At 45.5% G+C, this 27,649-nt stretch overlaps 1 protein-coding gene across 1 annotated transcript in view; it reads left to right on the top strand.

The window, feature by feature from the left end:
• HYDIN (HYDIN axonemal central pair apparatus protein) overlaps positions 1 to 27,649 on the top strand; it is a 356,564-nt gene that overhangs the window by 320,648 nt on the left and 8,267 nt on the right. Inside the window, 17 exon segments of the mRNA XM_043435789.1 lie at positions 168 to 310; positions 2,858 to 3,076; positions 5,227 to 5,387; positions 7,656 to 7,753; positions 8,545 to 8,752; positions 10,084 to 10,296; positions 10,765 to 10,903; positions 11,943 to 12,108; positions 14,523 to 14,670; positions 15,368 to 15,575; positions 16,096 to 16,317; positions 16,779 to 16,948; positions 20,778 to 20,976; positions 22,747 to 22,902; positions 23,906 to 24,183; positions 24,904 to 25,123; positions 26,713 to 26,925. Of these exon segments, the coding sequence (XP_043291724.1) occupies positions 168 to 310; positions 2,858 to 3,076; positions 5,227 to 5,387; positions 7,656 to 7,753; positions 8,545 to 8,752; positions 10,084 to 10,296; positions 10,765 to 10,903; positions 11,943 to 12,108; positions 14,523 to 14,670; positions 15,368 to 15,575; positions 16,096 to 16,317; positions 16,779 to 16,948; positions 20,778 to 20,976; positions 22,747 to 22,902; positions 23,906 to 24,183; positions 24,904 to 25,123; positions 26,713 to 26,925 (3,161 nt within the window).

The raw sequence follows: 27,649 nt of genomic DNA, 5'->3' as shown, positions 1-27,649 counted from the left end.
GAAAGCGTGCTGCCAAGGGACTCCAGGTGTTTCCAGAATGACCATCCGAGGAGGGTAGGGTTGCATGAGGGTGAGGTACAGTGTCTTTCAAGTGCTGGCTCCTTGGGGAAAGCGAGCCTGCAGAAAAGACAAGGGGGGACTCACTGCCCCCTGCTTCTGTCCCCTAGCTGCTCTAGTGAATCACATCCAGTTTGGGGACTGCCACATTGGAACCAGCTATAATGTGAGCTTCACCATCACTAATCACAGCCAAGCAAATGTGATACGGTTTGAATGGCCGCTTTTGGCTACTGTTTCTTTCTCCCCACAGGTAAGTGAAAGACAGTCCTTGTTTTCCACACTCCCTAGGCCTACCCCAACCCTGACTTGGCTGTTGACCCATCCCACAGATATGTGGGATGGAGTGGATGTGTCCCTCACTCACACTTGGTACCAGAAGCGTCCCCTCTGGCCTAAGAAAAGAGAGTGAGGTCGGCCAAGTCTATGGCTAGGCCAATGTTGAGAAATTCCATGGAGACCTCCATGGATGAAGACAGGCTCCAATCTTCCCATCCCTGAGTATAGACCCGTGTCACCCTCGGTGTGTATTCTTTTGAGTGTTCATCCTGCAAAAGTGGTTCATCAAAAGTTAAAATGGGGGTGGTGGGTTTTGTGGACAATAGCGATTTAGAAAATATTACAAGTTACATCTTTCTCCCAAAGATTCTCAGTCTCCTTCAGCATATTAAAACATAGTCAACTTTGTTCTACCTGGAATTTTCTGTCCCCCTTTTTTTAGCATCTCACAGCACACAGTTTATGGATTGCTGACCAAAGCTCGACATTGAATAAAGCCTAGGACAACATTGCAGCAGAGCCTCCCCTCTGGCCAGCACTTGCTCTTTTTTTTTTTGGCCTTTCTGCACAGCTTGTGGGATCTTAGTTCCCCAACCAGGGATCAAACCCACACCCTCAGCAGTGTACGTGTGGAGTCCTAACCACTGGACCACCAGGGAGTTCCCCAGCACTTGCTTTTCATAGACAGTTCACTTCTGGGTTCTCAGGACTATGTGTGTATCTGTGGCCTCCTGCTTTGTTTCCACCACCAAGTCTATTCAAGCACAGCAATCTAGGAGGATGGAGGAGGGCTGGGGACCCTACTTTATCACTTTAAATATTAGTGTGCTATCAGGAAGAAGTGCTTTGCTTCCTGGAAGGATGTAAAGTGGTAGTCAAAGTAGGCAGAACTAGCTTCTCATGATCCATTTACAGACCCAGACACACACACACACAGTCATGGCCTTGGGAAGTATTAACGCTTTCTTCTCCCTTCACCTCCCAGAGGAGAAAGAGTTTTTAATTTATTAGAAACATGAGAAAACTACATATATAGGACAGAGGATGAGATGGCTGGAGATGGCATCACCAACTCGATGGACATGGGTTTGGGTAGACTCCGGGAGTTGGTGATGGACAGAGAGGCCTGGCGTGCTGCGATTCACGGGGTCGCAAAGAGCCGGACACGACTGAGCGGCTGAACTGAACTGATATATAGTATACATTTGGATATATGTATGTGCATTTATGTATGCTAAAGCACAAGTGATTTTATTCTACAGACCAAATTGGATTTCCTATATATCTGGAATACTTCAGGAAATCTCAGACTTTTTGATATCAGCCCTCCTTTATACTCTTAAACATTATTGAAGACCCTCAAAGAGCTATTGTTTACATGGGTTACGTCTATCATATTAGAAGTTACAACAGAGAATCTTTAAAAATATATATTTAGTCACTTAAAATATAATAACAAGCCTATTACATGTTAATATGAATGCCATATTTTTTGAAAATGGCTTTATTTTCAAAACATTATGTGAGAAGAGTGACATTGTTTTACATTTTTACAAGACCCTTTAGTATCTGGCCTAGTAGAAGATAGCTGGATTCTTGTATTTGCTTCTGCATTCTGTCTGATGCAATATCGTAGTTCATGTGATCTGTAGGAAGAGAAGAGAGTGTATACTCCTGTCTCTGAGTATACAATGGAGCGTATTCCATTGTATACTCATGAGAAAATGAGAATGAAAAAGTCAAATGTCATCTTAGTATTATGATGAAAATAGTGTTAACCTTGTGGACTCCTGAAAAGGTCTCAGGGCCCCCAAAGGTCATTAGATCACACTTGACAACTGCTAAGGTACTGTGTACATCTGTCCATAATTTTTACATATGATTAAGAAGTACAGATGGTTAAGAGTATGGTATCTGGCACCATCCAACCTGGATCTGAATCCAGATGTTCTAATATTAATGGTATGACCTTGAGCAACTTACCAGTTTCCTTGCCTATAAAATAGGGGTTATAACTGCACATCTATAGGGTTGTCATGGGGGTTTGTAGAATTTTATAAAGGTTTAGAATAGGACCTGAAGCATGTAACAGTTTGATAATACTAGTTTCTCATGTTTTGTTTTTATTTCTCATAGTATTGCATTGTATGAATATTTTTTTAATTGGAGTATAATTGCTTTGCAGTGTTGTGTTAATTTCTGCTGTACAATGAAGTGACTCAGCTATATGTATACTTATATCCCCTCCCTCTTGAGTTTCCCTCCCACCCTACCATCCCACCCCTCTTAAGTCATCACAGAGCACTGGGCTGAGCTCTCTGTGCTATATAGCTAGCTGCTCTTGCTTTTATGATTCTATTTCTAAGAACCTCATGTACATATTTAAGATGATCTACATATATGGTCCTGAATGATGCATTTTTCCCAGAACTTTGGCTCTACCCCTAGAATGGCGCCATCAGGCATGAAGAGTCCTCAAGATTGAATTTCCCCCAAATACTGATACAAGGCTCTTCCACAGATGGGCCACCTCCACCCTGGCTGTGCCAAGGACATAGTGGTGACCATGAAGTCAGACGTGCCCATCAACCTGAAGAAGATGGGGGTCAAGTGCAAGATCTCCAAGATCATGTTTGCGCTCCCTGCAGACCAAGTGCCTGACTGGGATGACCGCATGCGGACGGTCAAGTGGGTGGACGTGCCCAGAAACACTCCCGGGACTTTCACTACAAAACGAAAAGTGAGTAGGAGCACCAAGCCCCTAGTCTGACCAGGCCCACCATGCTATCGTGTTCAGTGTCTCATCATGTCGTTCTTTCATGGAAAAAGGAAACAGTCCCCATTCACCTGACCTGGGTTTCCAAAGTGGCAAACTGAACTTCCAAGCATGCCTCCTGCCATCCTCACCACACATACCACACAAACCACTCAGCTTCATTGGCAGAGCTTTTGTGTAAGTCTCGGTGTCTAGTTTCTAGTTGAGCAAGTCCCCCCGCCTTTTTCTTTTTCAGAAACCTCACAACTAGTCTTTTAGCTGCTTCCTCTTTCCCTCAGTGTCCAGAATTGGGTTAATCTCTTGTTTGGTCCATGCATGCCACTCCTTTAATTATCCCTTAGTTGGTTTCTTTTTAGTAAAATAATAAACAGAGATGAACCCACACCCAGCACAGGAAGTATAGCCAGGATCACCTGTGTGCTTCTCAGCCATCCCCTCCCACCAGCCGAGGGGTGGGCACTATCCCAGGATCTTGTTTGCCCATTCCCTTGGTATTTGTTTTTAGTTCTTTTTTAAATTAACCTACGTGTTCTAAAAGGCATATTGTTTCAGTGTGGTTTTGAACTATTTTTTTTATAGGTTATGGCGTGTGGTCATCTGTGTTACTGTATTTGGATGTAGCACACCCATGTCACTGCTATGTAAATTATTATTTACCCATCCTTCTTTTGAAAATCACTTGAGGTTTGCTACCGTGGACAGTATTTCTGTGAGCATTATAGTTCATGTCACATGGTGTTCATTTGCAAGAGTTTATATTCCTAAACTGAGTCACGGGAAGTAGAAGTGCTGAGCCATAGGGTGTGTGAAAGCTCAGCTTTCCAAGATAATGTCCAAGTGTTTCCACAGAAGCTCTCTGCTAGCAGGAGTATAAATTGGTACAGCCCACTTTGGACAACACAGGCATTATCTTGGAAAAACATGATACTAGTTATTTTAGTTTTGATAAGCTCTTTTGTTCCTAGATTTGTCTGCAAATATCCTCACTGTATTTATCACTTATCTTTTCACTTTCTTTAGTGTATCTTTTCATGATTATCTCCATATTGTTTTGTTCTGAAGTCTTTTGATTATTCTTGGCCCTTTATTTTTCTAAATAATTTTTGAATCCATTTAAACAAGTACTATGAAAACCCAGATGGAAACCGGATTGGAATTGGATTGTATCTATAAATCAGTTTAAGAAAAATTTATCATTTTATAACATTAATTCATCAAGGTATATCTCTCTTTAGGTCTTTTTAAAGATTTTTTTTGGCTACCGCTCAGTTTCTTTAGTAGTAACAAGACTCTTTAGGGTTTTTTTAATTTGTTTTTGAGTCCTTTTCTTAATATTTGTTTATTTGGCTGCATTGGGTCTTAGCTGCATCACGCAGGCTCTTTGTTATGGGATCTATCGTTGTGCTGTGAGGGCTTCTCTCTAGTTGTGGTGCGTAGGCTTTAGTTGCCTGTGGCATGTGGGACCTTAATTCCCTGACCAGTGATAGAACCTGCATCCCCTGCATTGCAGGGCAGATTCTTAACCACTGGGCCACCAGGGAAGTCCCTTGAGTCTGTTTTATTAAATCATTTTTCTAGGAATTTTCCCTTCAACTAAGTTTTCATATGTATCTTCATAAAATTATTCATAATATTTTTTTATCATGTTTAAATATCTGTAGGGTAGACAGTGATGTCTCCTTTTTCATTTGATATTGGTTATTTTTATTCTTTCTTTTATTCTTCTTGATCATTCTCACCAGAGTTTTTCTAAATCTTTTCAAATAAACAGCTTTTGGTTTCACTGATCCTCTCTGTTTTAGATTTATTTTGTTTTATTAATATCTGTTCCTGTCTTTATGATTTCTTTTATTTTTTCAACCTTTTTTGGAGTGTATCTAACCCCAGAACTCATGCCTGTGCGGTCGTGATGCTCTCAGTAATTCCGTGTTATTCAATTTCTTCCTTTCCCATTTATGAGTCATTTTAGATTTGACCTCATCAGGTATCCTGGAACTTGGGTTTGTGGGCTGGTGCTCGCTTGCTGGGTAGGATGAAGCACTGTCTCATCTCCCTGTCATTCCCGAGAAGCAGCTGGTTCTGCATCACTGAGGACATGGCTGTCTTTGTTGCAGGTGATAGAGACTGATCCTGAGCCGGCTTACTCAGTCCTAGAAGAAAACTATCGAGAACTGCAGCTGCAAATCAGTGCCCACGTGAATTTCGCCTCATACAAGTGCCAGACTACTGATGTGCACTTTAAGGAAACACTGGTTTACCAGACTCGAGTGTTTGAGTGAGTCATCAGAAGCCTCCTGACACTCTTAGAGCAGTCCTTTCATTCCATCATTCACTCATGCAAACATTTATTCAGTGTCCATGACAGCACAGACCAGACATAACATCTGTGTAGCACACACCAGAGGGTCTTTGTAGGTCCAAAGAAACACTCAGACCCACGAAACTATTCAAGTTCACACTTGAAATCAAGATGTAGACTTGATTCAGCTTCAGTGGAAACAGTCCTTGCAATGGTCCATATCACCACCCAACAACTATTCTTATTGCCCAACCCTCTGCCCCAAGTGACAGCTCAGACAGTATCCATGTTGGTGGGTGTAGGGTTCATCTTAGCTTGGAAGGCCGTGACCAACAGAAGCCAACATTTCTCACAAGCACTCCAGGCTATAACTTTCAGGATTCCTGCAAGGGACCTGCCCAGTTACAAGAGTCTCTACACTCAGAGAACCCCAGTGCTATGGCTTCCCTCCAGGTATCATGATTTCTCCCAGCCCCGAAGCAAGTTAGCAATCAGGGGTCATTTTTACTGTAAACAAAGTTGTCTGATAATATAGATGATATTTCTCACTTATCAGGCTTCCACAGACACAGAACTCAAAAACTAATTCAAAGTCGAAAATGTACTTAGAAGGAGAAGGGGTTATATTAACCCTTTATTCACTCTCAGTTGGTACAGGGATGCATGGGTCCTGCTCTCAAAGAGCTCATAGTGGATGTTGGGGGAATGGGTGAAAATGGTGGAATTTATGGTTACAGTCCAATGCTCTGGGTTTGCAGTAAGCATCCCCAAAGCAGACCAAGATACGGGGAGAGACAGGTGTCTGGGAAGGCTTCCCAAAGTGGTGGACCAGCTGAACTTCAGAAGACAGATAAGAGGTGGCCAGGTGAAGAAGTGAGAAAAAGGGCCTTCAGGCAGAGAGAAGGCCTGTGACTCTTCTTTGAGAATTACAAACACAAAAGTGTAAACCACTGACATTTCTACTTTGTAAAAATTGGTAATTAGTTGTTCAACTCATTCTGCACTTGTGGCCCTTAATGTATCCTCTCAAATTATTATAGAACCAAAAGCTAGGAGACAGGAAATGGGATCTTCTGCTGGTGGCCATTTCACCTACAGTAAGGGTCGCCAAACTCTGGCCCATGATCCAAACTCAACAGCGGCTTATTTTTGTAGATACAGTTATGCTGTATGTTGTGTGGGCACACAGTCATGCTCATTTATCTATTATCATCCAAGGCTGCTTCCACAGCAAAGGGAACAGCTACTGCAGAGACCTCTGGCTCATGATGCCCAAAACCTTACTGTCTGACCCTTTACAGGAACGTTTGTTCACCCCTGGGCCTAAACCAAGAGTGCTTCTACTGGAAGTATCCTGTGCCACTGAGATTTCTCCCCTTCATAAAAATTTGCTTTAGCCTAAAGACCAGTGCTCATAAATTCACATAGTTCATAAATTCACACAAGCCCCTGAGGCCAAAACACTTGACTTCACGCACAACTGCATAGTCTACCTGGACTGGATATAGGGAATCTGATCCTTAAACCCCTCCCTTGGACCTATTTCCCTTGCCCCCAAGTCTCAGCTCCCACTTCTCCCCTAAAACTGGGAAGTATGTGTGTGTTTTTCTCTTGCTTGCACAACCGTTTTCTTGAATAACCCTCTTGCTGTGACTGTCTGTGATCACATTTAACAGTGACTCCAGAAAAAGCTTCTGTCTCCCAGTTCTTACACAGAGCAGGAAAACTTGAGGCAAGACTAGGATCCGTTAATTCAGAATCTGAGACAAGTCGGTATCTCAGCCAGTGAAGACACTTCAGGCAGGGGTCAAATGATTTATGACCATGAGGACATTGTTTCAGGGAGAAAGTGATTTGGGAAGGGAGAGGCCTTGGAGTTTGCACCCGAGGGAGATACTGTCTTCTGAATGGGTTTCGTTTCCTCTCCCATGGGAATTTTTCAGGATCACCACGATGCAGGCTGAGAGCTCAAGGCACAGTATGCCAGGGGTATACAAGACAATTGAAGTGCTAAACATCTGGATGCTTTTGCTTTTAATAGCTATGTATATATTTTTGTGTTTTAAAAGGAACTATAATTTGAAATCACATGCTTGATTTCAAATAAAATTGCCTTTGAAGAAACATTTGGGAAACAAAGTAACTTGACTTAAAAAAAAAAAAGTTAATGGTACAGATGATGTGCAGACAGGACAAAAACCGTCTTCAGCATGTTTCTCACATCCATTCCCTATCTGTTTGCAGGTTTGAACTGATTAATTCAGGAAATGTGCAACTGGAATTCAACTGGATCTCAGAAGAGACAGCAAAAGCTGTCAGCTTTGCCATGCGAGACAATCAAGGTAAATGAGGTGACAGGTAAAACCCAGGGCTTGAGCTGGGTCCCCAATTAGTAGAAGAGCCTGGTTCACGGAGAAACAAGCACTGCTCCAGCCTCCCTCTTGGTAGCAAAGAAGCAGACCAGGGGCCCTCTAGCATCTGCAGAGTCAAAGGGGCCCAAGAAACTCCAGAATTGAATTCTGCCTCCCTGGGCCCCACAAGGCTGGTACCCCCTCTCACAGATCCCTCGGAGTCTTTTCTTTTAGATCTTAACCTTCTGGAAATCACAGACTCTTGGAGAAGCTGATGAGAGCTATGAGCTGACTTCCCAGCAAAACACACACCCATGCCCAATTTGCAGTTGGTACATGTGAAGAGAACCCAACCCTTGGTGGGCAAAGTGGGCAAACCACTACTCTTTCAGTTTGGAGATTCCCAGACGTTTCCAATGAACTCTTTTTCATGGACCCTCCAGATTGTGAACCCCTGCTTTAAAGCAATGATTCTCCAAAAAATTATTTCACAGCCCATTACTCATAAGGCAGATGACCCACAGACATCTACTTGACCCATATCCTTGAGTAAAAAGGAAAAACACTTGAAAACCTGATGTAATTAATAGAAGTATTTTTCATGAATCTCCTATGAGACACAGCTAATTCCTCACCCCTGGGGCCCAAAGTTAAGTATACCGGCTAGGAGAGGTGAGCCCACAGACCCCATAGAGGGTGCCTAAGGACCCATATGGGTGGGCTGCCATCACCGCCCTCCCACTGCAGTTAAGAACATCACTGGCACTCTTATCTGCCCCCAGGTTTCTCCCAAAGAGACCAGCTTAGCCAGGGCACGCCGCACACGGCCAGCACGGTGGACAGTGCCGTGGACCACTGGAACGAAACTTCCCTGCCGCCCTTCTGTGTGGAGCCCATCTCAGGCACCGTGCTAGTGGGGAAGACCCAGAAGCTCAAAGTGAAATTCTCCCCATTGGAAGTTGGAGACTTCGAGAGCAATCTTTTCTGCCAGTAAGGAGACGCGCTCCTAACCCCTCTTCTGTCCCACCACGACCACCGTTCTTTCACCCCAGCGCCGTCTGGAGCCCCACACTACCACATTTCCCTCTGGAGAACAAGAGGAGTCTGGTCTTTTGTACTGTTCACCAACCCTCTGTCGACCCTGCCTCCTGTCCACCTCCCCTTCCCGGTCACACACAGGATTCCACTGGGGCAACAGAATGGTGGGCAGCCAGCTGGGCTCCGGTCCTGGGGCAAGCATGGCCTTAGGAAAGCTCTCTTTTACCTTTTCTGAGGCCCAGTTTCCTCCTATGTAAAATGCAAATAACAGTATCCGCTCTGTAGAGTTGTTGTGAAAACTCAATGAGCTAATTCAAGTGAAGAGCTTAGAACAGTGCCCAGCGCACAATAAGTACAGTTGAACATCAGGTGGTAGTGGTGATGGAGGAGGTGGACCTGGAACATAGTAAGAGAGGAGCAGATGGAGTCCAGGTCCAGTTAGAGGAGAGCCAACCCAATAATATCTGGCAATGAAAGTCCCTGAGAGCTCCACGGAGGACACCCACCTTAGAGGAAGACTGTGACCCATGGCATGGGGTGGCAGAGACGTATGTGAACCATGAGACCTGTGGAAAACCTGCCGTCACACTGCAGGGACCCTTCCCACATCTGGGCCACCTGAGCTCGCTGCTGGGGTTAGAGGTCTGCTCACATTGCGTTCACTTTCTCTGAGGAGCTCAGGGTAGTTTTTTGTTTTGTTTTGTTTTCTTAAGGATGCCTGGGTCCTTTTTTGTATCCCATTAGATGCCCATGAAAGAGCTCAGAGGGAAAGATTCTGTGCTGACGTTATAGCAGGGAGACTTTCTCACCATTGGTAAAGGTAGTAACTTAGGCAAGCTGTTGTTCAGTCACTCAGTCATGTCCAACTCTCTGCAACCCCATGGACTGCAGCACGCCAGGCCTCCCTGTCCTTCACCATCTCCCAGAGCTTGCTCAAACTCATGTCCATTGAGTCGGTGATGCCATCCAACCATCTCGTCCTCTTCTCCTGCCTTCAATCTTTCCCAGCAGCAGGGTCTTTTCTGAGGCACCCAGAAGGAACCAGAATTCAGGCTCCCCATACTCAGCCCATGCATGTATTTATCCCTGTCACGATTAATTAATGAATACCTACTAGGTATCATGTACTCCTCAAGGCACTGAGGTTACATTGTCAACCAGACAGACCCATTCTCTGTGCTCATGGAGCTCACATTCTGGTCAGTGTCATATTTGTTTCCAACCACAAAAGCAAGAACTTATTAAAGAGTTAAAAATAGATCAAAATAACCTTATTCTCTCAGGATTCCTAACCTGCCACCAGGAGAGCATGGCCCAGTTCTGTCAGCCAAAGGGCGGAGCTCCCTGCCCATCTGCCATTTTGACCTGAAAGACTCAGACTACATCGTCGGTCATCGGCGCAACCCAGACCTCCGAGGGCCTAGTGGTGGGGCTCTGGATCCAAACACCCGGGTGATTGAGTTCACCAGCGTGGGCATAGGAGGGAAGAATCTCCGGTGAGTGGTGTGGGTTTGCACTAGTTGAGTTCATATCAGTTCGTCTTTCTGAAAACCCAGAGGAAGAAATTCAGGGTACCAAGCTAGACTGACACCTCGAAGCACGCTTGCTATCCTAGGGGTTGACTTTAGTGAATTGCTGCTGTGAGGAAGCGGATTTCTGTCTCCTTAGTTTTGACACTCGGGAAATTTGAAAGACATAAAACATGATCCCTGACCACCACCTAGACCACAAAGGATCACTGAGACAGAAGGGCCCTTGGTGTTGTTATTACTCCAAAGTCCAGAGCTAGAGCCACACTTGGGATCCCCAAGTGAGAGGCTGTTTTTGTTTCTACAGTAACGAAGTGGCCAAAACAGTTCTGATCCCCACATAAGGGGTCTGTGCTCGGGAACAGTCTAGAGAAGTTTCTCTTAATCCTCAAGCCCCTCTCTCACTCTCTGCTGTCGTTCCTTCCCCTTGGGCAGGACCTTTACAATCCTAAACCCGACCTGTAGTGCCTACTCCTTCTCCTGGCTCTCTGAAGAAATTGAAAGTCTCCAGAACCCTCCAGCCTTCACATGCCTTACAGAAAAGGGCCTCATCCTCCCTGAAAAGAAAGCTGAGGTATGTGTGAATGGGGACCACTCGACCCAGGGCTTTGTTCATCCCATCCCCCTCTGCAGGGCAGGCGTGCTGCAGAGCGTGGGTGGAGTTAGGGAGAACAGCTGGAGGGTGTGTCCATCAACAAGTTCCTTGGGTGGTTACTGTGTGTTAGCCAGTCCTCATGAACAGGACAAACCTCAGCCGTCTTGGTTGGCATAGAGAAACAAAGAGCTCTAGTATTTGAAGTTTTAAAAATTGATATTTTAAAAGCAAGGAAAAGAGAGCTGGACACAAGTGCCTGGGGACTCTAGGACTCACACAATAGCAAGGAGCCGAGTTGTTTTTGTCCAGGGACTGACAGTTGTGAAAGAACAGATATGTATCTTTGCTTGGTCGGGCCAAAGGGCAAAACAGAAAAGCAGAGTCATGCCCCATGGTTTAATCCTAATGTCCACACAGTGATTTAGGGCAGAGGGTCAGATTTCAAGAAATACAAACTTGCTGGCCAAAGCAGCTCTGTGGGCCCCGTGTCCTGTAAATTCTACAGAGAATATTGGGGGCAGAAATAAATCCATGAAACAAAGATTACGAATTGAGATGCCTTCAGAAAGATCGTAAAAATGGAGAGCACAGGCCAGGGGTCAATGACAGGGAATGGTGGGCACCATTGGGTCGGCTGGCCACAGTGCTTCTCTGGGGACAAATCGTCACACAGAGCAGTGAGCCCAGGGTTGCCAGTTCTCCCGAACTTTTCAGGAAAATTCCAAATTCTACCTGAATCTTTCCATTTTTACATGCCATCCCAAGACGTGGCAGCCTAGCCTGCAGAGCCTTAGAAATGAGCGGGGCAGAAGCCTGTAGAAGTACTTGGTGGGCTGGGCAAACAGACATGGATGTTACTGGTACAGCCAAACTCACATGCCCTTACAAAGACAGGGGAAAGGAAGTGATGACCTGGCAATGTCACCCGGCACAACCCCAGGGCTGGCACGCCTTTAAGGTACGTGGAGCAAACACATAGACGTGCCTCTAACCACTGTGCTCCAAACTGTCTTCTTAGGTTATCTTCCAGTTCACACCTTCCCATCTGGACATCTCGGAGGCATTCTGGACTTTCTTAATCCCTGAACACAACATCACAGTCCCTTTCCTGCTGGTAGGCAAAGCCACTGACCCTCTCATCAATTTTGACAAGTCACATATCAACCTCAGTTGTCTCCTCATCGGTAAGGCTGCCCTGCTGGTTTATATTTTAGAGTTGGCATGGCCTGTGGGGGAGGGGTGTTCCCCCCAGCAGAGGAATTCTTTCTTCCTGGTATCTTCTAGAAGTGTGTCAGAGGGCCTCTTTTTGCTATTCACAGGGCCACAGAATATTTAACCTCTCAATCTAATTTCCATCAAGTGTCTTCTAAACCCACACACTGATAACCTAAGAACATTGAGGAAGCTTGCTGCAGAGCCCCCTCGGAAGATTCCTGTGGGGTCTGGATTGACTAGTTTATCCCCAGAGCCCCATATTAGCCCCATCCTACCTGCGTGTGCCCCCAGACTGTGGGCCACAGTGGTCACATTCCTCTGCCATCCTTTCTCACTCTTGCCCTGTTCAACAAATATTGTTGAGCCCCTCATGTGAGCCAGGCCCTCTTCTGTGAGCTGGGAATGCAGTGGACAAAGCCCAGGTCCCGATCTTCATGATGGTTGCATTCTAGTAGCAGGAAGCAGGCTACTAAGGAATGGAAAGGTGAAATATGTAGCCTGTCAGCTGTGGATAAGTGTTCCAAAGAATAAAATAGGGTAGGGGGAAAGGAGTGCCAGCGGGCAGTGGGAACGTGACATTTGAGCAGAAACTTGAAATAAAGGAAGTGATGGGCAAGTCCCCTATAACACTGTGACTCTGTCACATGGATGTGATGTTTTGTGTATGTGTGTGTGTGAGAGAAATACAACTGAAGTCAGAGGATTTGTTTTAGTAATTCGTTCGACTAGTTATAAAAGTAGCATTCTTTATAAGTCAACCAATGTGGTGGTGTATAAGGAAAAATGTAATAATCACTCCCCACCTCCCTCATTTTTCCCTTTCCATCAGAGGAAACCAGTGTGAACAGTATGATGTGTATTATTTCCATACATTTCTTACACTGATACATATAATAGACAGGAGGAGATTGTGGCATTTAATCAGGTTTTGAACAAGTAAGTGAGCAATGTAGCGTAAGAATAACAACAAGACAACTTAATCTAGGAATGCAGTGATGGTGCATTTCAATGTAATTATTACACCATCAGATTAAAGAAGAACCAGGTATTGGCGTATAGCAAAGAATCATTGCTAAAAATTCAGCAGACATTCTCAACAAAAACTCTAGTAGTAAAATATGAATAGAGGGGGAAAACTTGAATAAAGATTAACCAAAATCAAGAGGCAAATATTATCTGGTAATAAACCACTGAAGTTACTTCAGTTAGAGTCAGGAATTAGGTAAGAATGGTCATTGTCACTGTCATTATTGGACACTTCGTTAGTGACTTTAGCAAGTACAACAAAATAAGAAAATTAAATAATTGGCATAAACATTGGGGAAAAAAGAGACAAAATTGTCTCATTTATGCTATTGCTAATGATGCCGTACATAGATAAGCTCAAGAGACTCTAGAGAAAAGCAAAACAAACTTCTAGAATCAGCAGGATAATTTAGGAAGTAGACGTTTGCAAGTTGTTTGCAAAAGTCAATGGTTTCTCTTTCTTTTAGCAATAAGCACCTAGAAACAAACAGAAAATTCCGTTCAATACTGATAAGACCTATATAATAGCTAAGGATAAATGTCACAAGAAAAGCACAGGACCTATATGAATAAAACTATAAAGTCTTACTGAAATGCCCTCAAGCAAAATCTGAAATTTGTCCATTCTCCCAAAAATTAAATGCAAATTTAATCAAGTTCTAAATAAAATCCCAGCTATTGTTGTCTGATAAAACACAGGACGCACAGTTTAATTTGAATTTCAGATAACAGGGAATGATTGTTTAGTATAAGTCTGTCCCATGCAATATTTGGGACAGACTTATACTATAAAAATTGTTTGCTAAACTTGACAGTCTTAGTCCTAAAGGATTGAGGTGAGGGCAGAATTTGGTAAAATGATTCTAAAGTTTATGTGGAAAAAATAAATGCTCCACAGTAGTCAAGGAAAGTAAGAAAAAGCAAACTAGTGACAAGAGATATGTTAGTCAGGACACCCTTGACACATCTGAAGTCTAATTCAAAAGAGTCCGATGCACAGATGATTCATGGATCATCTGAGCGGAGGGGCCTACCTACCCCCATTAACAAAAGCAGGAAGGCGTTGAGTCTAAAGGAGCAAGAAGGATCCCAGGAGAGCTACAGCCCAGGCTGAGTGGCCACCTACGAGGAGCAGACAGTTGATGGGGCATAGTTCTAGAAGGAAGAGCTGGAGCGCCTTGAGAGGAAGAACACTTGTAGAGTAAAAAGAAGGAAGAGGGGTAGCCACAGGCTCAGGAGCGTGGAAGAGGGAAGAAAAGAAACTGGAGACTCCCTTCTGAGCAGGCTTCCTCTCGCCTGCTGAGGTACGTCAGGAGCAGGCACGAGGCCTCCTCTGAGGGTAGTGTTTCCTCCTCAGGCAGAGAAGCCAGGGAGACTGTGAAGATCATCAACAAGGAGGAGCAGGAGTTCCATTTTGCCTTCCAGGACACCTCCCGGTATTCTGAAGGTTTCAGCAACAGCCTGGTTGTATGTCCCATGGAAGGCTGGGTCCCCCCACTGTCCAGGTAAATAGAAAGGAAGCCCCCCAGGACTGCCCTTGCCCATATGGCAGGGGTCCCAGGCTGACTAGCCAGGAGAATCAGGTTCCTTTAGAGTGCCCCATCTCTGAAGTCTTTCCCAACTCTAAAATTTGGAGCTTCCCAGGTGAAGCTAATGGTAAAGAACCCACTTGCCAGTGTAGGAGACATAAGAGATAAGGGTTTGATCCCTGGGTCAGGAAGATCTCCTGGAGGAGGGCATGGCAACCCTTTCCAGTATTCTTGCCTGGAGAATCCCATAGACAGAGGAGGCTGGCAGGCTACAGTCCATAGCGTCACAAAGAGTCAGATACTACTGAAGCATCTTAGCAGAGTGCCCCATCTCTGAAGTCTCTGCCAACTCTAAAATTGAGATATTACAGTTTCATCTCTGTCCTGCTTATCCCCTGTTGGTAATTTTCATCATGAGTCGTAGAATACTGAGAACTTTAAGCACTTTTTCTCAGTATTTTCTTATGCTTATATTCTTTTCCATACTATCCACTGTGTTTGCGAATCCCTAAAGCAGTAGCCTGCCATGCCTGGCAAACTTTCAGAATTCACCCTGATTTGGAGTTATGCTGCCTTCCCCTCCTAGTGCATGATGATCCATTGGGCTTATCTTCTTCAACTTCTTTAACAGATTAGTCTAGTTGCCCAATCTGCTGTCATCTTCCCCAACTAGGTTCCCAATTGATATTTTCTTCACACCAAAGAAAGAAGGAGATGTGAACTTTAATTTGATCTGCAATGTGAAAAAGAAAGCCCACCCTCTGACCTTAAATGTCAAGGCTGAGGGCTACTCTGTGAACGTGGAGGTCAAATGCAGGGACAGGAACGGCTCCATCACTCTCCTGACTCCCAGCCAGACCACCACTGTCAACTTCTATGAGGTAAAGGTGTGAGAGGGCCCTGCTCTCTCTGCTTCCACACTGGCTGGGAAAAGCAGTGCACGGGAGCATTAGATGAAGCTCTGTTTCAAATGCCAGGGAGATCAGGAGAACAGAGACGTGCCAACAGCAGCTCCATCCCCAGAATGTGTATGGTTTTGATGTGAAAAGAAAGCTTTTCACATGGTAAGATAAGAAAGCTTTTCTTATTTTACTTTTCAAGGGGCAGAGAGATGGTAGGCAAGGGGAAGAATGCTTATCTTATACATGAAGGAGGTTTTGTTACCAAGTAAGCTCTAAGAATTCAGCTGTCATCTTCCTCTTCAGAAGGAAGGACTCCAGCACTTTGTAGCTCCTGCTGGATTCTGGCTGCATTATGCTAATGATACTCACTCAGCTCACTAACATCATGGGCTGTCGCTGCTTCCCAAAGGGTATTTCCCCCAACACGTTACATACCCTGACCCCAGAGAAGGGAACCATAGTTTGTACTCACTCAACATACAACTCTGTTCTCCTTCAGGTGGAATTGAATGAGTATGTCCAGTGTGAATTCAGTTTTATCAACACTGGAAAGTTCAACTTCAGCTTCCAGGCAGAGCTGTCTGGCCCCAGATCCCTGCTACAGTACTTGGAGTTTTCACCCATTGATGGCAGTGTGGACGTGGGGCAGAGTGCACACGCCTCCCTGTCTTTCCAGCCATTAAAGAAATGTGTCTTGAAGGGTCTGGAACTCAAAATCAAGGTGAGGCATTTAACATTGTCCAACACTGAATGTGCTCACAGCATTCTGTCTTGAGAACTGTGTCCAATGTCCACCCTTAGCTGCAAGGCAGGATGGGAAGTCAAGCATGTTTCCCAGGCAAGTTAGCAGCCAACTGGAGTCCTGCTAATGAGGAAGCCCCAGGAAGCAGATGTTGGGTGGGAACTGACAGGTCTCTGCACACCCCTCTGCCTTCGAGCTGAAGTATTCGTGCAATGATTCAAGAGCCAATGTGGGGCCTGGTTGCAGAGTCATCCACCTTGGTTTCCGTAAAGAAACTTAGAGCCTATTAATCAGAATCTCTGTAGAGATTCTGCACATAGAGTCCTGGGACCTGAATTCTTTTAAAGCACCTGACTGCTTCCCTCCTTCTCCTGAGGGTGTAAGGGCCCTTTCCTCTCACTTCTCCCTGTCATCTCCACTGGACATTCTCTCCCCCACAGATCAGCCACGGTCCAACATTTACGTGCACCATCTCAGGCTTTGCTGTGAGCCCAGCTGTCCATTTCTCCTTCACCAGCTACAACTTTGGCACCTGCTTCATCTACCAAGCTGGCATGCCCCCATACAAGCAAACCCTGCTTGTCACCAACAAGGAAGAGACAGCTATGAGGTAAGCAGACTTCCCAGAACTTCCAGATGATTCTGCCACTCCTGTGGGTTCTACAGCCTCCACACAGCTGAGGTCCTGCCAAGACAGACAAAGGATTATAAGAGAGCCTTTAGCACAGGTGGGCATGAATCCTGAGTATCCTTTCCTCACTGCTAATACTGATATTTGGATAGCCATGAACTACTCTGCTAAAAAAGAAGACAAAATCCTCTTCTGGAAGTGAGGAGGACAATGCCAGATGACCTGACAAGAGGCTTGATGACTTGCATTTATTTTCCCCACATAATAAATGTGGGGGAGAAGGCAATGGCAACCCACTCCAGTACTCTTGCCTGGAAAATCCCTTGGACGGAGGAGCCTGGTGGGCTGCGGTCCATGGGGTCGCTGGGAGTCAGACACAACTGAGTGACTTCACTTTCACTTTTCACTTTCATGCACTGGAGAAGGAAATGGCAACCCACTCCAATGTTCTTGCCTGGAGAATCCCAGGGACAGGGGAGCCTGGTGGGCTGCCATCTATGGGGTCTCACAGAGTGGGACATGACTGAAGTGACTTAGCAGCAATAAATGTGGAAACTCAGATTTGGAGAGTTAAAAAGTTAATTACTTGGGCCAGTGAACTTGCAGTAAAGGCAGATCTATACTGAGCCTTAGCCCTCTGATTCAAATCCAGCCGCTCTGTACCATCCCTGTGTAGAGTGTTCCAATCCAGATTTCTGGGCTTTATTCCAGACCTAACAAAACGGAATCTCCAGAGACAGGCCCAGAGACCTGTGTTTATTAGAAGTTCTGTAGATCAGTGTGCTGCAACTGAACTGAAAGTTCAGTTTCAGAAAAGTTGTCTTATCTGCAGTGTCCAGTATGGCGACCTGGAGCCCTTGAAATGTGCCTAATGCCACCAAGGAACAGGATTTTTTATTTTAATTAATTTTAATTTAATAACCACGTGTCTAGTGGCTACCATATCAAATATCAAATAGCACAGGTTCAAATCCCAGTTCTTCCCTAGCTATGTGACCTCGAGCAAATGTTTTTTGCTTTTTTAAAAAAATTAATTTTTATTGGAACATAGTTGTTTTACAGTGTTGTATTGGTTTCTGCTGTATAGCAAAGTAAATCAGCTGTATGTGTATATACATCCCCTCTTTTTTGGATTTCCTTCCCATTCAGATCCATGCAGAGCGTTTAATGTAGTTCCTTGTGCTATACAGAAGGTTCTCATTGGTTGTCTGTTTTATATATAGTAGTGGGTATGTGTCAATCCCAATCTCCCAGTTCATCCCACCCACCCTTTCCTCCTTTGGTATCCATACATTTGTTACCTACATCTGTGTCTCTATTTCCACTTTGCAAAAAATGTTCATCAGTATCATGTTTCTAGGTTCCACATATAATATAGAATTTTTTTTCTCTTTCTGTACGACAGTCTCTAGGTCCATCCGCACTTTGGCAAAGGGCACAGTTTTGTTCCTTTTTACAACTGAGTAATATTCCATTGTGCATGTGTACCACATCTTCTGTATCCATTCCTCTGTGGATGGGCATTTAGGTTGCTTGCATGTCCTAGCTATTGTAAGTAGTGCTGCTATGCACATTGGGGTGCTTGTGTCTATTTGTTTGTTTTTTTTTTTTTTCATTTATTTTTATTAGTTGGAGGCTAATTACCTTACAATATTATAGTTATTTTTGCCATACATTGACATGAATCAGCCATGGATTTACATGTGTTCCCCATCCCAATCCCCCCTGCCACCTCCCTCCCCATCCCATCCCTCTGGGTCTTCCCAGTGCACCAGCCCTGAGAACTTGTCTCATGCATCCAACCTGGGCTGGCAATCTGTTTCACCCTTGATAGTATACTTGTTTCAATGCTGTTCTCTCAGAACATCCCACCCTCGCCTTGTTTTTTTTTAAGTCCTTATTGAATTTTTCATAGTATTGCTTCTGTTTTATTTTTTGGTTTTTTGGCCACGAGACATGTGGAGTCTTAGCTCCCTGGCCACTAATGGAGTCTGCACCCCCTGCGTTGGAAGGTGAAGTCTTAACTGCTGGACTGCCAGGGAAGTCCCTATCTTTTTGAATTATGGTTTTCTCTGAATCTATGCATAGGAGTCATATGGTAGACCCATTTCTGGGTCATATGGGTAGTTCTATTTTTGGATTTTTAAGGAACCTCTATTCTGTTCTCCATAGTGGCTGTATAAATTTATATTCCCACCAACAGTGTAAGAGTTCCCTTTTCTCCACACCCTCTTCAGCATTTATTGTTAGTATTATTTTTTGATGATGGGTATTCTGACCCATGTGAGGTGATATCTCATTGTAGTTTTGATTTGCATTTCTCTAATAATTAGTAATGTTGAACATCTTTTCATGTGTTGTTGGCCATCTGTATGTCTTCTTTGGAGAAATATCTATTTAGGTCTTCCACCCATTTTTGATTGGGTTGGTTTTTTTTTTATATGTATTGAACTGCATGAGCTGTTTGTATACTTTGGAGACTAATAATCCCTTGTCTGTTGCTTAATTTGTGAATATATTCTCCCATTCTGACGGTTGTCTTTTCGTTTTATTTAGGGTTTCATTTACTGTGCAAGTGTTTCTAAGTTTAATTAAGTCCCATTTGTTTATTTTTGTTTTTATTTTCATTACTTTAGGAGGTGGGTCAAAAAAAGATCTTGCTGTGGTTCATGTCAAAGAGTGTTCTTCCTGTGTTTTCCTCGAAGAGTTTTATAGCATCCAGCCTTGCGTTTAGGTCTTTATAAACTCTCTGTGCCTCCGTCTCCTTGTCTGAATTGGGGGATAATAATAGTACCTCCCCATGGGTTATTAGGAGGATTAATTAGTTAATTTAGAGAGAGTACTTAGTGCCTGGAACATAGGAAATGCTCAGTTATTTTTATCTGCTGCTACTTTTGTGGGAGTGGTACTGGTGGTGATGACGATTCTCCTGAATGTTACATTACAGGAGTGTCATGTAATTTTAAATACTAATTTAAAATCTTATCTGCCTATATTCCTTCTTGCCTAATTTAATTGAATCTGACTCTGACTTTGTTTCAGGCATTATACTCTATTTACTGCCTTAGCTAGAGTCCTTCTCTAAATACTTGGAAGACAGACGAGGAGGGATTGTAATGGAGGTCTAGGTGCTTGCCATCCACAGGTGCAGGGGGGTGGATGTGATCTTTGAAGGTCCCTTCTAGTTGAGCTATTAGTAATAATCATAACAGTAGCTCACCTTTAGGAATGTTTCCTCTGTGCCTTTAGTGGCTGACTTAGTCACTTTATCTCGTTTAATCCTCACAGCAGCTTCATGAGGAAGAGATCACTACTCTCATTTTGCAGGTGAGGCAACAGGGACCCAGACAGGCTGAGTAACTGTTCTCGGGTCACATGGAAGTTAGGGCTGGAGCCTGGATCCACACACTTGTCTGACTCTGGACACATCCTCCTCCCCGCTGTGCTTTCCCACCCAGTTACTCCAGGAAGCACACCCTTCTTCCAGGAAGCTGCCACACCATGAGCTGTGTTATCAAGGAAGAGGGGGTGAAGAGAGTGAAAGGAACACTGGGTCAAAGGTCATGAGACTGCCTCTGAGGCCTGGTTCTGCCAAGGTCTCAGGCTGTGATCTGGGGGAAGTGACTCAGTTGTGCCCAGGAGACTGTAGGCTGGACCACTGCTGCAGTCCCTTCCAGCCCTGAAATTCCAACTCCAGGACAACACGGCAGGACATCCCGCAGTGGGTCCAGCTCAGAGAAGCAAGGGGCTCATTCCCTCTATGTCAGCCATTCGAGAGCTCACACAGCTTCCTTCTGATTTCCTCCAGCTTGGATTGTTTGTACACCAACACCAGCCACCTCGAGGTGAACTTCCGAGTTGATGTGATAAAGCCAGGAAAGACACTGGAGATCCCCATCACCTTTTATCCTCGAGAAACTATCAGTTATCGAGAACTCATCCCCTTTGAAATCAATGGGCTCTCCCAGCAAGTAGTTGAAATCAAAGGGAAAGGAACGGAAATGAAGGTAAGCAACAGTTGGGGGGCTCATCGGGCTTGGCACCCCCACTTCTTGCCCTTCTCAGCCACCTTTGCCCACCTGAGCCCACACTCCTCTGACTCCATGTCTCCTGCCCCCTAGCTGCTCTGTCAGAGGTCAGCCAGTCCCATTAAGGCAGATCAGACCCAAGAGAATCACATAGATCTTGCCAGTACCAAACGTTACTGTGTCAAAGGATACAAGTAACCACAGGCGCTGAAGAAACATTCTTTTTCTTGGAGAAGTTTGAGACTGTCAGATGCAGTGTCCCAAGCAAGTCCTCTTCCTCCCACATGAGAGCATGTAGTGTTTTCAGGTTACAGTCAAGGTTTGTTTGAAGCACTGTATGCAGACATAAGTTTCAGTTATGGGACATCTTTCCCCAAGACCACATAGACTGACATTCTCCAGCGAGCCCCAACTCCCAGGATCCCATCTGACTGAGGCCCTTCCTTCTAACCAGGTGCTCCGGGCAGGAAGGGGATGGTCTGGTTCCACCGCTTATCCTTTCTTCCCCATATCCAGTATACACTTCATGTGTCTGTCTGGTGGGAGTTTTTGCATTTATTAGGCCGTTTTAGAAGACTGAAGACCTCCCGCAATCCTCAGCAATGCACGGGACATTTCAGCAACCAAGAGGAAATGGGAGGGGTGTGTTCCTGGCATCCTTTCCATCAATCCAGGGGAGCAACAGGATCAGGCCACCTGGTGTGTCTGCACCCAAGCCGGTGGCAGGGTCTCTTCTGGTGTCATGGTTTCTTTCACGTGTTCATTCGTTCACTCACTCAGCACTCATTTATGTCAGGTGCTTTGCAGAAATCCAGAGGAGACGTAAACGTGTTCTCTGACCTCCAGGAGTTTACACACTGGGGCCAGAGACTCTTACCTTTGTAGACAACATGGAAACCTGTGGGTGGGATGGAAAGATCCCATCTTTCCATTAGGGGGAGGGGTGCTATTTATTGACTGGTCAGGTGACAGTGACTGGTGGTGCTGTTTATGTGGGTCACACCATCCCAGAGGGCAAGGCCCAGCCTGATCTCAGCCTGATGCAGGCCAGCACTTTGATCAGGGCTTTAGATGGGGGCTTTAAGATGTATCTGCTTTTCCCACCTCCGCCGCCATGGTTATCTCTCTCTCTTCAAGGCTCTGTCTCCTGCCCCCTTCCAGTCCCTCTGCACAGAGGAGCAAGCCAGGGCACACTCACAAGAGACCCATCTGATGGGACCACTCCAGGCTGCACTGGCTTCCCACTTCTCCCAGAAAAAAACCTGATCCCCGCCCCCCACAAGCTATCTTCTCGTGTTCCCCACCTCGCTCCCAGCCGCAGGCCTGGCCAGGCCACTCCCTCCAGCTCGGAGCCTTGCCACAGCTTCTCTCCTCCCTCGGGGTGCAGCCCCACGCCAGCCTGACTTAAATCCAGATGCTACCCTTCCAGCAGCTCCCAGTGTGAGCATGCCTTCCTCAGGGAGGCCTCCCTCACCCTCAGACTGGCTCAACCCTTTGTACCCCGAGCCTTTCCTTCTTAACAGCTCTGAACCCAGCTGTAAGTATGTAATTGTACAACAAGCTGTTTAGTGCACATTTTATGCACATAAATGTTTGTTGAGTGAGCGAAAGCGAAGGCCCATCCAGTGTGAAGAATGAGAGACACGGGAAGAGAGGGAACCACCCTTGCCTCACTGGGGTACACACACTGTATTTCTCTTTCTCATTAACTGCTGACCCCTCCCTCCCTGCTCTCTTTCTTGTCCACAGATTTTAGTCCTAGATCCAGCCAATAAGATTTTGAAGTTAGGAGCCATCCTACCTGGACAGGTGGTGAAAAAAATGGTTTCCATCATGAACAACAGCCAAGCCCAGCTCACATTTAACCTGTCAGTCATGTTCTCAGCGGAACTCCAGGAGACCAAGGTTGGTGATCAGGGTTCCAGTGGCGTGTTCATGCTTCCGCACCTCACGGTTCTCAGGCAGCTTCTGTGTGCCAGGCCATTCCAAGTGCTTTCCATGTCTGATCACCTTCACAGAAACGGTATAGGGGTGCCCCTGTTATTCTCCTTTACATGTAGGGAAACCACAGCTTGGAGATGCTCTGCCTCTAGAGGGCAACAGTGACACAGAAGTGCCCTTGATAAGGACCCAGAAGATCTGGGCGCAAATGAATATATGTACATCTTCATGACAGAAAATTTGAAAAATATGGAAAATCACAAAGAAAAACATTTGGCCTATAATGTCATACCCTGAAATAATCACTTAACATTATTGCTACCTTTCTTTCCCCTGCTTTTCCTACACATTTTAAAAATAAAATTGCTAACTTTCAGATTGTTTTGAAACCTGGTTTTATCATCTACCAGTAACTCCTAAATATTCAGTTTCATTTGTTCATCTGTACCTTCATTATGTAGATGAACCAAGCCTCTATTTCTGCTCATTTCAGGTGTTCCTGGGTTTTTTTAAAATTTATTTTATAAGCAACATTGTAATATCCATTTAAACAAACCTTTCTGTGCATCCATGACTCTCTGCTGAGCATATACTCCTAAGAGTGGGCTTCTTGGACCAAAAGGAAGAGTGTGTTTCAATATACATCATTCATCTGCCCCCGAAAGGCTGTCCCTCTTTCCACTGGAGTCCTCTATGTGAGAGAAACATGCTTGTTGCTAAATCCATGTCCTCAGGCTCTCTGCATAGGGAACCTACAGCCCTGGCTGCCCACTTCCTCTCACAGTGTTTGGGTGCCCCTTTGAAATGGGACCAGATGTATTTCATCCTGAGGATGGACTGTATCCATTCCTTCATTCAGTTCATTCTTACATTTACTCAGTAATCCATCCTCGCAGCAGGACCTCAGAAATGGAGCTCCAGGAGTGCCCCACCCTCAGCTGCTGAGACTTGTTGTCGTTTTGTCCAGGTCATCACCTTGTCACCATTCCGCAACATCACTATGAAGCCCAAAGAGGTCCGGAAGCTGGAAGTCACCTTCGCCCCCCTAAAGCGTGTCCCTCCCTTCTCCGAGGAGGTGTTCATGGAGTGCATGGGGCTCCTGCGGCCCCTTTTCCTCATCAGCGGCTGCTGCCAGGCCCTGGAGATCTCCCTGGACCAGGACCATCTTCCCTTTGGACCAGTCGTGTGTCAGACACAAGCCACGCGTCGCATCCTCATGTTGAACACGGGTGACGTGGGTGCAAGGTAGGAGAGCCCCCTGGGCCTGGATTCCCTGGGTGGACTCCATGCCACAGGTGGAGGTAAGGCTCAAAGTGGTGCCCACAGCCACAGCCCTGCCTGCCGCACACCGCGCACCTGCAGGGGGCGCCCTGCACCCCGGCCGCCGGGGAGCCGTGCCCGGAAGCTGTGCTGTGGCAGCCCTGGCCCTGGAAGCTCTGGTCTGCACCATCCTGCCTGGACCAAGGGCCAACCACAGAGGGGTGACCACGGGGCCAGCAGCTCCTGGGGCCACCAGGGTCAGGGGCAGCTCTCATGTGAAGGGATCGTCTCCACCCCCTGGATCAGACCTGAGAGGCAGTGTAGGGATTGGCCACAGCTACCAGCTCTGGAGGGTTCCAGTCCTGGCCTTACCACGTCCTAGCTGTGTGACCTCAGGCACCCATTGAAATGTGTTCAGGCACATGTCCCCCCAGTGGCTGTCCCTCGTGGACAGTAAGATAAGATGCACCACTTTCCACCCTTCTCAGCCCCTAGGGAGAGCGAAGAGAGTGCACCCAGGAATGACTTGACCTTGGTCCCACACCCCGGCTTTTCCTGGCAGCCTTCCTTCTCCTAGGTCCCAGGGAGGGCACAAGGGGATGAACCTCCCACCTGAAAACCAGACACAGTCTCTCTTCTCAGCCACATTGAGGACACCACCGGGATAGTAATAAACTGTCTTCCTTGTCTCCTGTCTTGGAAAAGGTTCAAATGGGATGCCAGGAAACTTGAGCCTCCGTTTTCCATCAGCCCGGAAGAGGGCTATATCACCGCAGGCATGGAGGTTTCTTTCGAAGTGACTTACCATCCTACCGAGGTGGGCAAGGAGATTCTCCACAAAAACTTGCTCTGCTTCATCCAGGGAGGCAGTCCTCTGAGCCTAACCCTGTCCGGAGTGTGCGTGGGACCACCTTCAGTGAAAGAGGTCAGTAGGTGCTGCCCACAGATGGGCCAGTGGTGGGGTGGCCCGGCAAGCCCCACAAGAGAACTCAGTCAGACTCTGTCCAAACAGTCCTCGGTGCCCACATCAAACATGCAGACCTGCTCCCTCCGCCACAGGGCCTCTGCGCATGCTCTTCCCACTGCCGACATACTCCTTTCCCCCTCTCCATTTAGTTAATTCCTGTTTAGTCTTCAGCTCTCAACCCAGGCATCTCGTTCTAAAGGAAGGTTATACGGACATCTCTGGCTAGATCACATTCTGTCATAAGCTCTCTAAGTAAACAGGGACACCTGGGTTAACCTCTGCTCACCCTGTCGCTAGAAGCCCTAGTAGTAGACACCTGATAGTTCCTAGCAACATTGCTTACGGTCATGACGACACCTGAACTGCCTCTCTTGCTATTTCAACAACGTTATGTACATGGAATCACGCCGTATGTTATAAAAGTGTATGTACAAGTCTTGGCAAGAATATATACTTTCATTTTCTTGGGTGAATATGTAAGAGTGAAGTGGCTGGATCATATACAGCCTTTTTACCTTTTTACCTTTTTAAGAACTCACCAAATTGTCTTCCAAGGTGTTTGTGTCATCTTACGTCCCCATCAGCCACATCAGACGTTTCTACTTGCACCACATCCTTGCCAGTGCTCAATATGGTCAGGTTTTTAAAATTTTTAGTCATTCTAATAGGTACATGATGATATCTTGTGGTTTTAAATTTGGATTTCCCTAATGACTAATGGTGTCAAGCATCTTTTCAGGTACTTCATTGCCATCCGTCTATCTTCTTTATTGAAGTATCTGTTCAAGTCATTTTTATTTGGGTTCTTTGTTTTCTTGTTTTACTGCATTTTGAGAGCTCTGTGTATATTCAGGACATAAGTTTTGAATTTATATCTTCAGTCTGTTTAGAGTTCATTTTTGTATATAGTGTAAGATTATGGATCAAAATTCAAAAAATCCATTTTTTGTGCACAGATATCCAGTTGTTCCAGAATCATTTACTTAATAGATTATCCTTTCTCTATGGATTGCCTTTGCACTTTGGTCAAAAACCAATTGATCATCTATGTGTGGGTCTCTTGCTAAACTATTCTCATCCCCTTGGTGAACTCTTTTGATTCCCTTTATACCAGCGCAACGTTGTCCATGTTGCTAAATTCGATGGCTGGTTCTCACTGCTCATCTTGCTTGACTTGTCAATAGCATTTGAACACCTTAAACAAGCCCCTCCTCCTTCAAGCACTTCCTTCATTGTGTGACCTCCAGGATACCACCCTCTCCTAGTTTTCCTCCCACTTTAATAGTTTCTGCTTCTCATCTCCCCTTCTGATTTTTCTTAACAATGGAGTGTGCAGGATTTTAAGAATTAGTCCTAAAATTCCTTCTTTTTTTCTAAATACACTTACTTCTTGATGATCTCATCCAGTTTCTTGCCCTTAAAAAAAAAATTGCTATACTGACAGCTCCCAAATGCATGTGTGTGTGTGTGTGTATGTGTGTAAACTTTCCTTTGAACTCCAGACTTGTAAATTCCGCTGCCTGCTTGAGGTGTCCATCTTCTTCCAGGTGGTGAATTTCACCTGCCAGGTGCGCTCCAAGCACACACAGACCATCATGCTTTCAAACCGCACCAACCAAACCTGGAATCTGCACCCCATCATTGAGGGTGAGCACTGGGAGGGGCCCGAGTTCATCACCCTGGAGCCTCATCAGCAAAACAAGCCCTACGAGATCACCTACCGGCCCCGCACCATGAACGTGGAGAACCGCAAGCATCAGGTAGGTTGAGCCCCACCTCCCACATGGGTTTCCTGGCATGGTTGGAGGAAGGAGCTGTGGGAGAGAGAATGTTAGGACAAGGGGGGACCTACAAATAATGTGGAAACCACAGGGAACTGTGTCCAAAGCTTATCAAGACTAAAGCTTCCCTTTTTGTCCGTATATTTTCATGTTGAGGGGCTTCTCTTGGAACCAGAGGCTCATCTCTGAAATGAAGTCCCAGATGAAGCATCAAGCAATCAACACTTAGTTTAAGTGCACAAATAACATCAAGGTGACTGTGATAAAGATTAAAAAAAAGAAGCCACAATCTTCCACTCCCCTCACAAAAAAAGAACTGTCTTCTTCTGTCTTCTTTATCAATCCTCACTCAAAGACAGCCATGGCTGCCATCATCGCATCCTCAGTTTTGCATCCTGTTTACTTACACTTTACATCACATCATGAGCATGTTCCTGTTTAACTGTGTAATCTTCATGGTAATCATTTTTACTGATTGACTAATATTCCACTGAATGCCAGCTCCATAATTTATTTAACACCCTCAGTTGTTGGATGTTTAAGTTATCTCTAAATTTTCATCAATAGAAGCGATTCTAATATACATGCGTATCCCCAATGGCTCAGTGGCAAAGAATCTGCCTGCAATGCAGGAGAAGCAAAAGACTGGCTCGATCTCTGGGTTGGGAAGGTCCCCTGGAGGAGGAAATGGCAACCCACTCCA

This window comes from Cervus canadensis, chromosome 18 (assembly GCF_019320065.1).
Source record: "Cervus canadensis isolate Bull #8, Minnesota chromosome 18, ASM1932006v1, whole genome shotgun sequence".
Classification (NCBI taxonomy): Eukaryota; Metazoa; Chordata; class Mammalia; order Artiodactyla; family Cervidae; genus Cervus; species Cervus canadensis.
The sequence above is the reverse complement of the archived record's forward strand: the minus strand, read 5'-3'. Positions and strand labels throughout refer to the sequence as shown.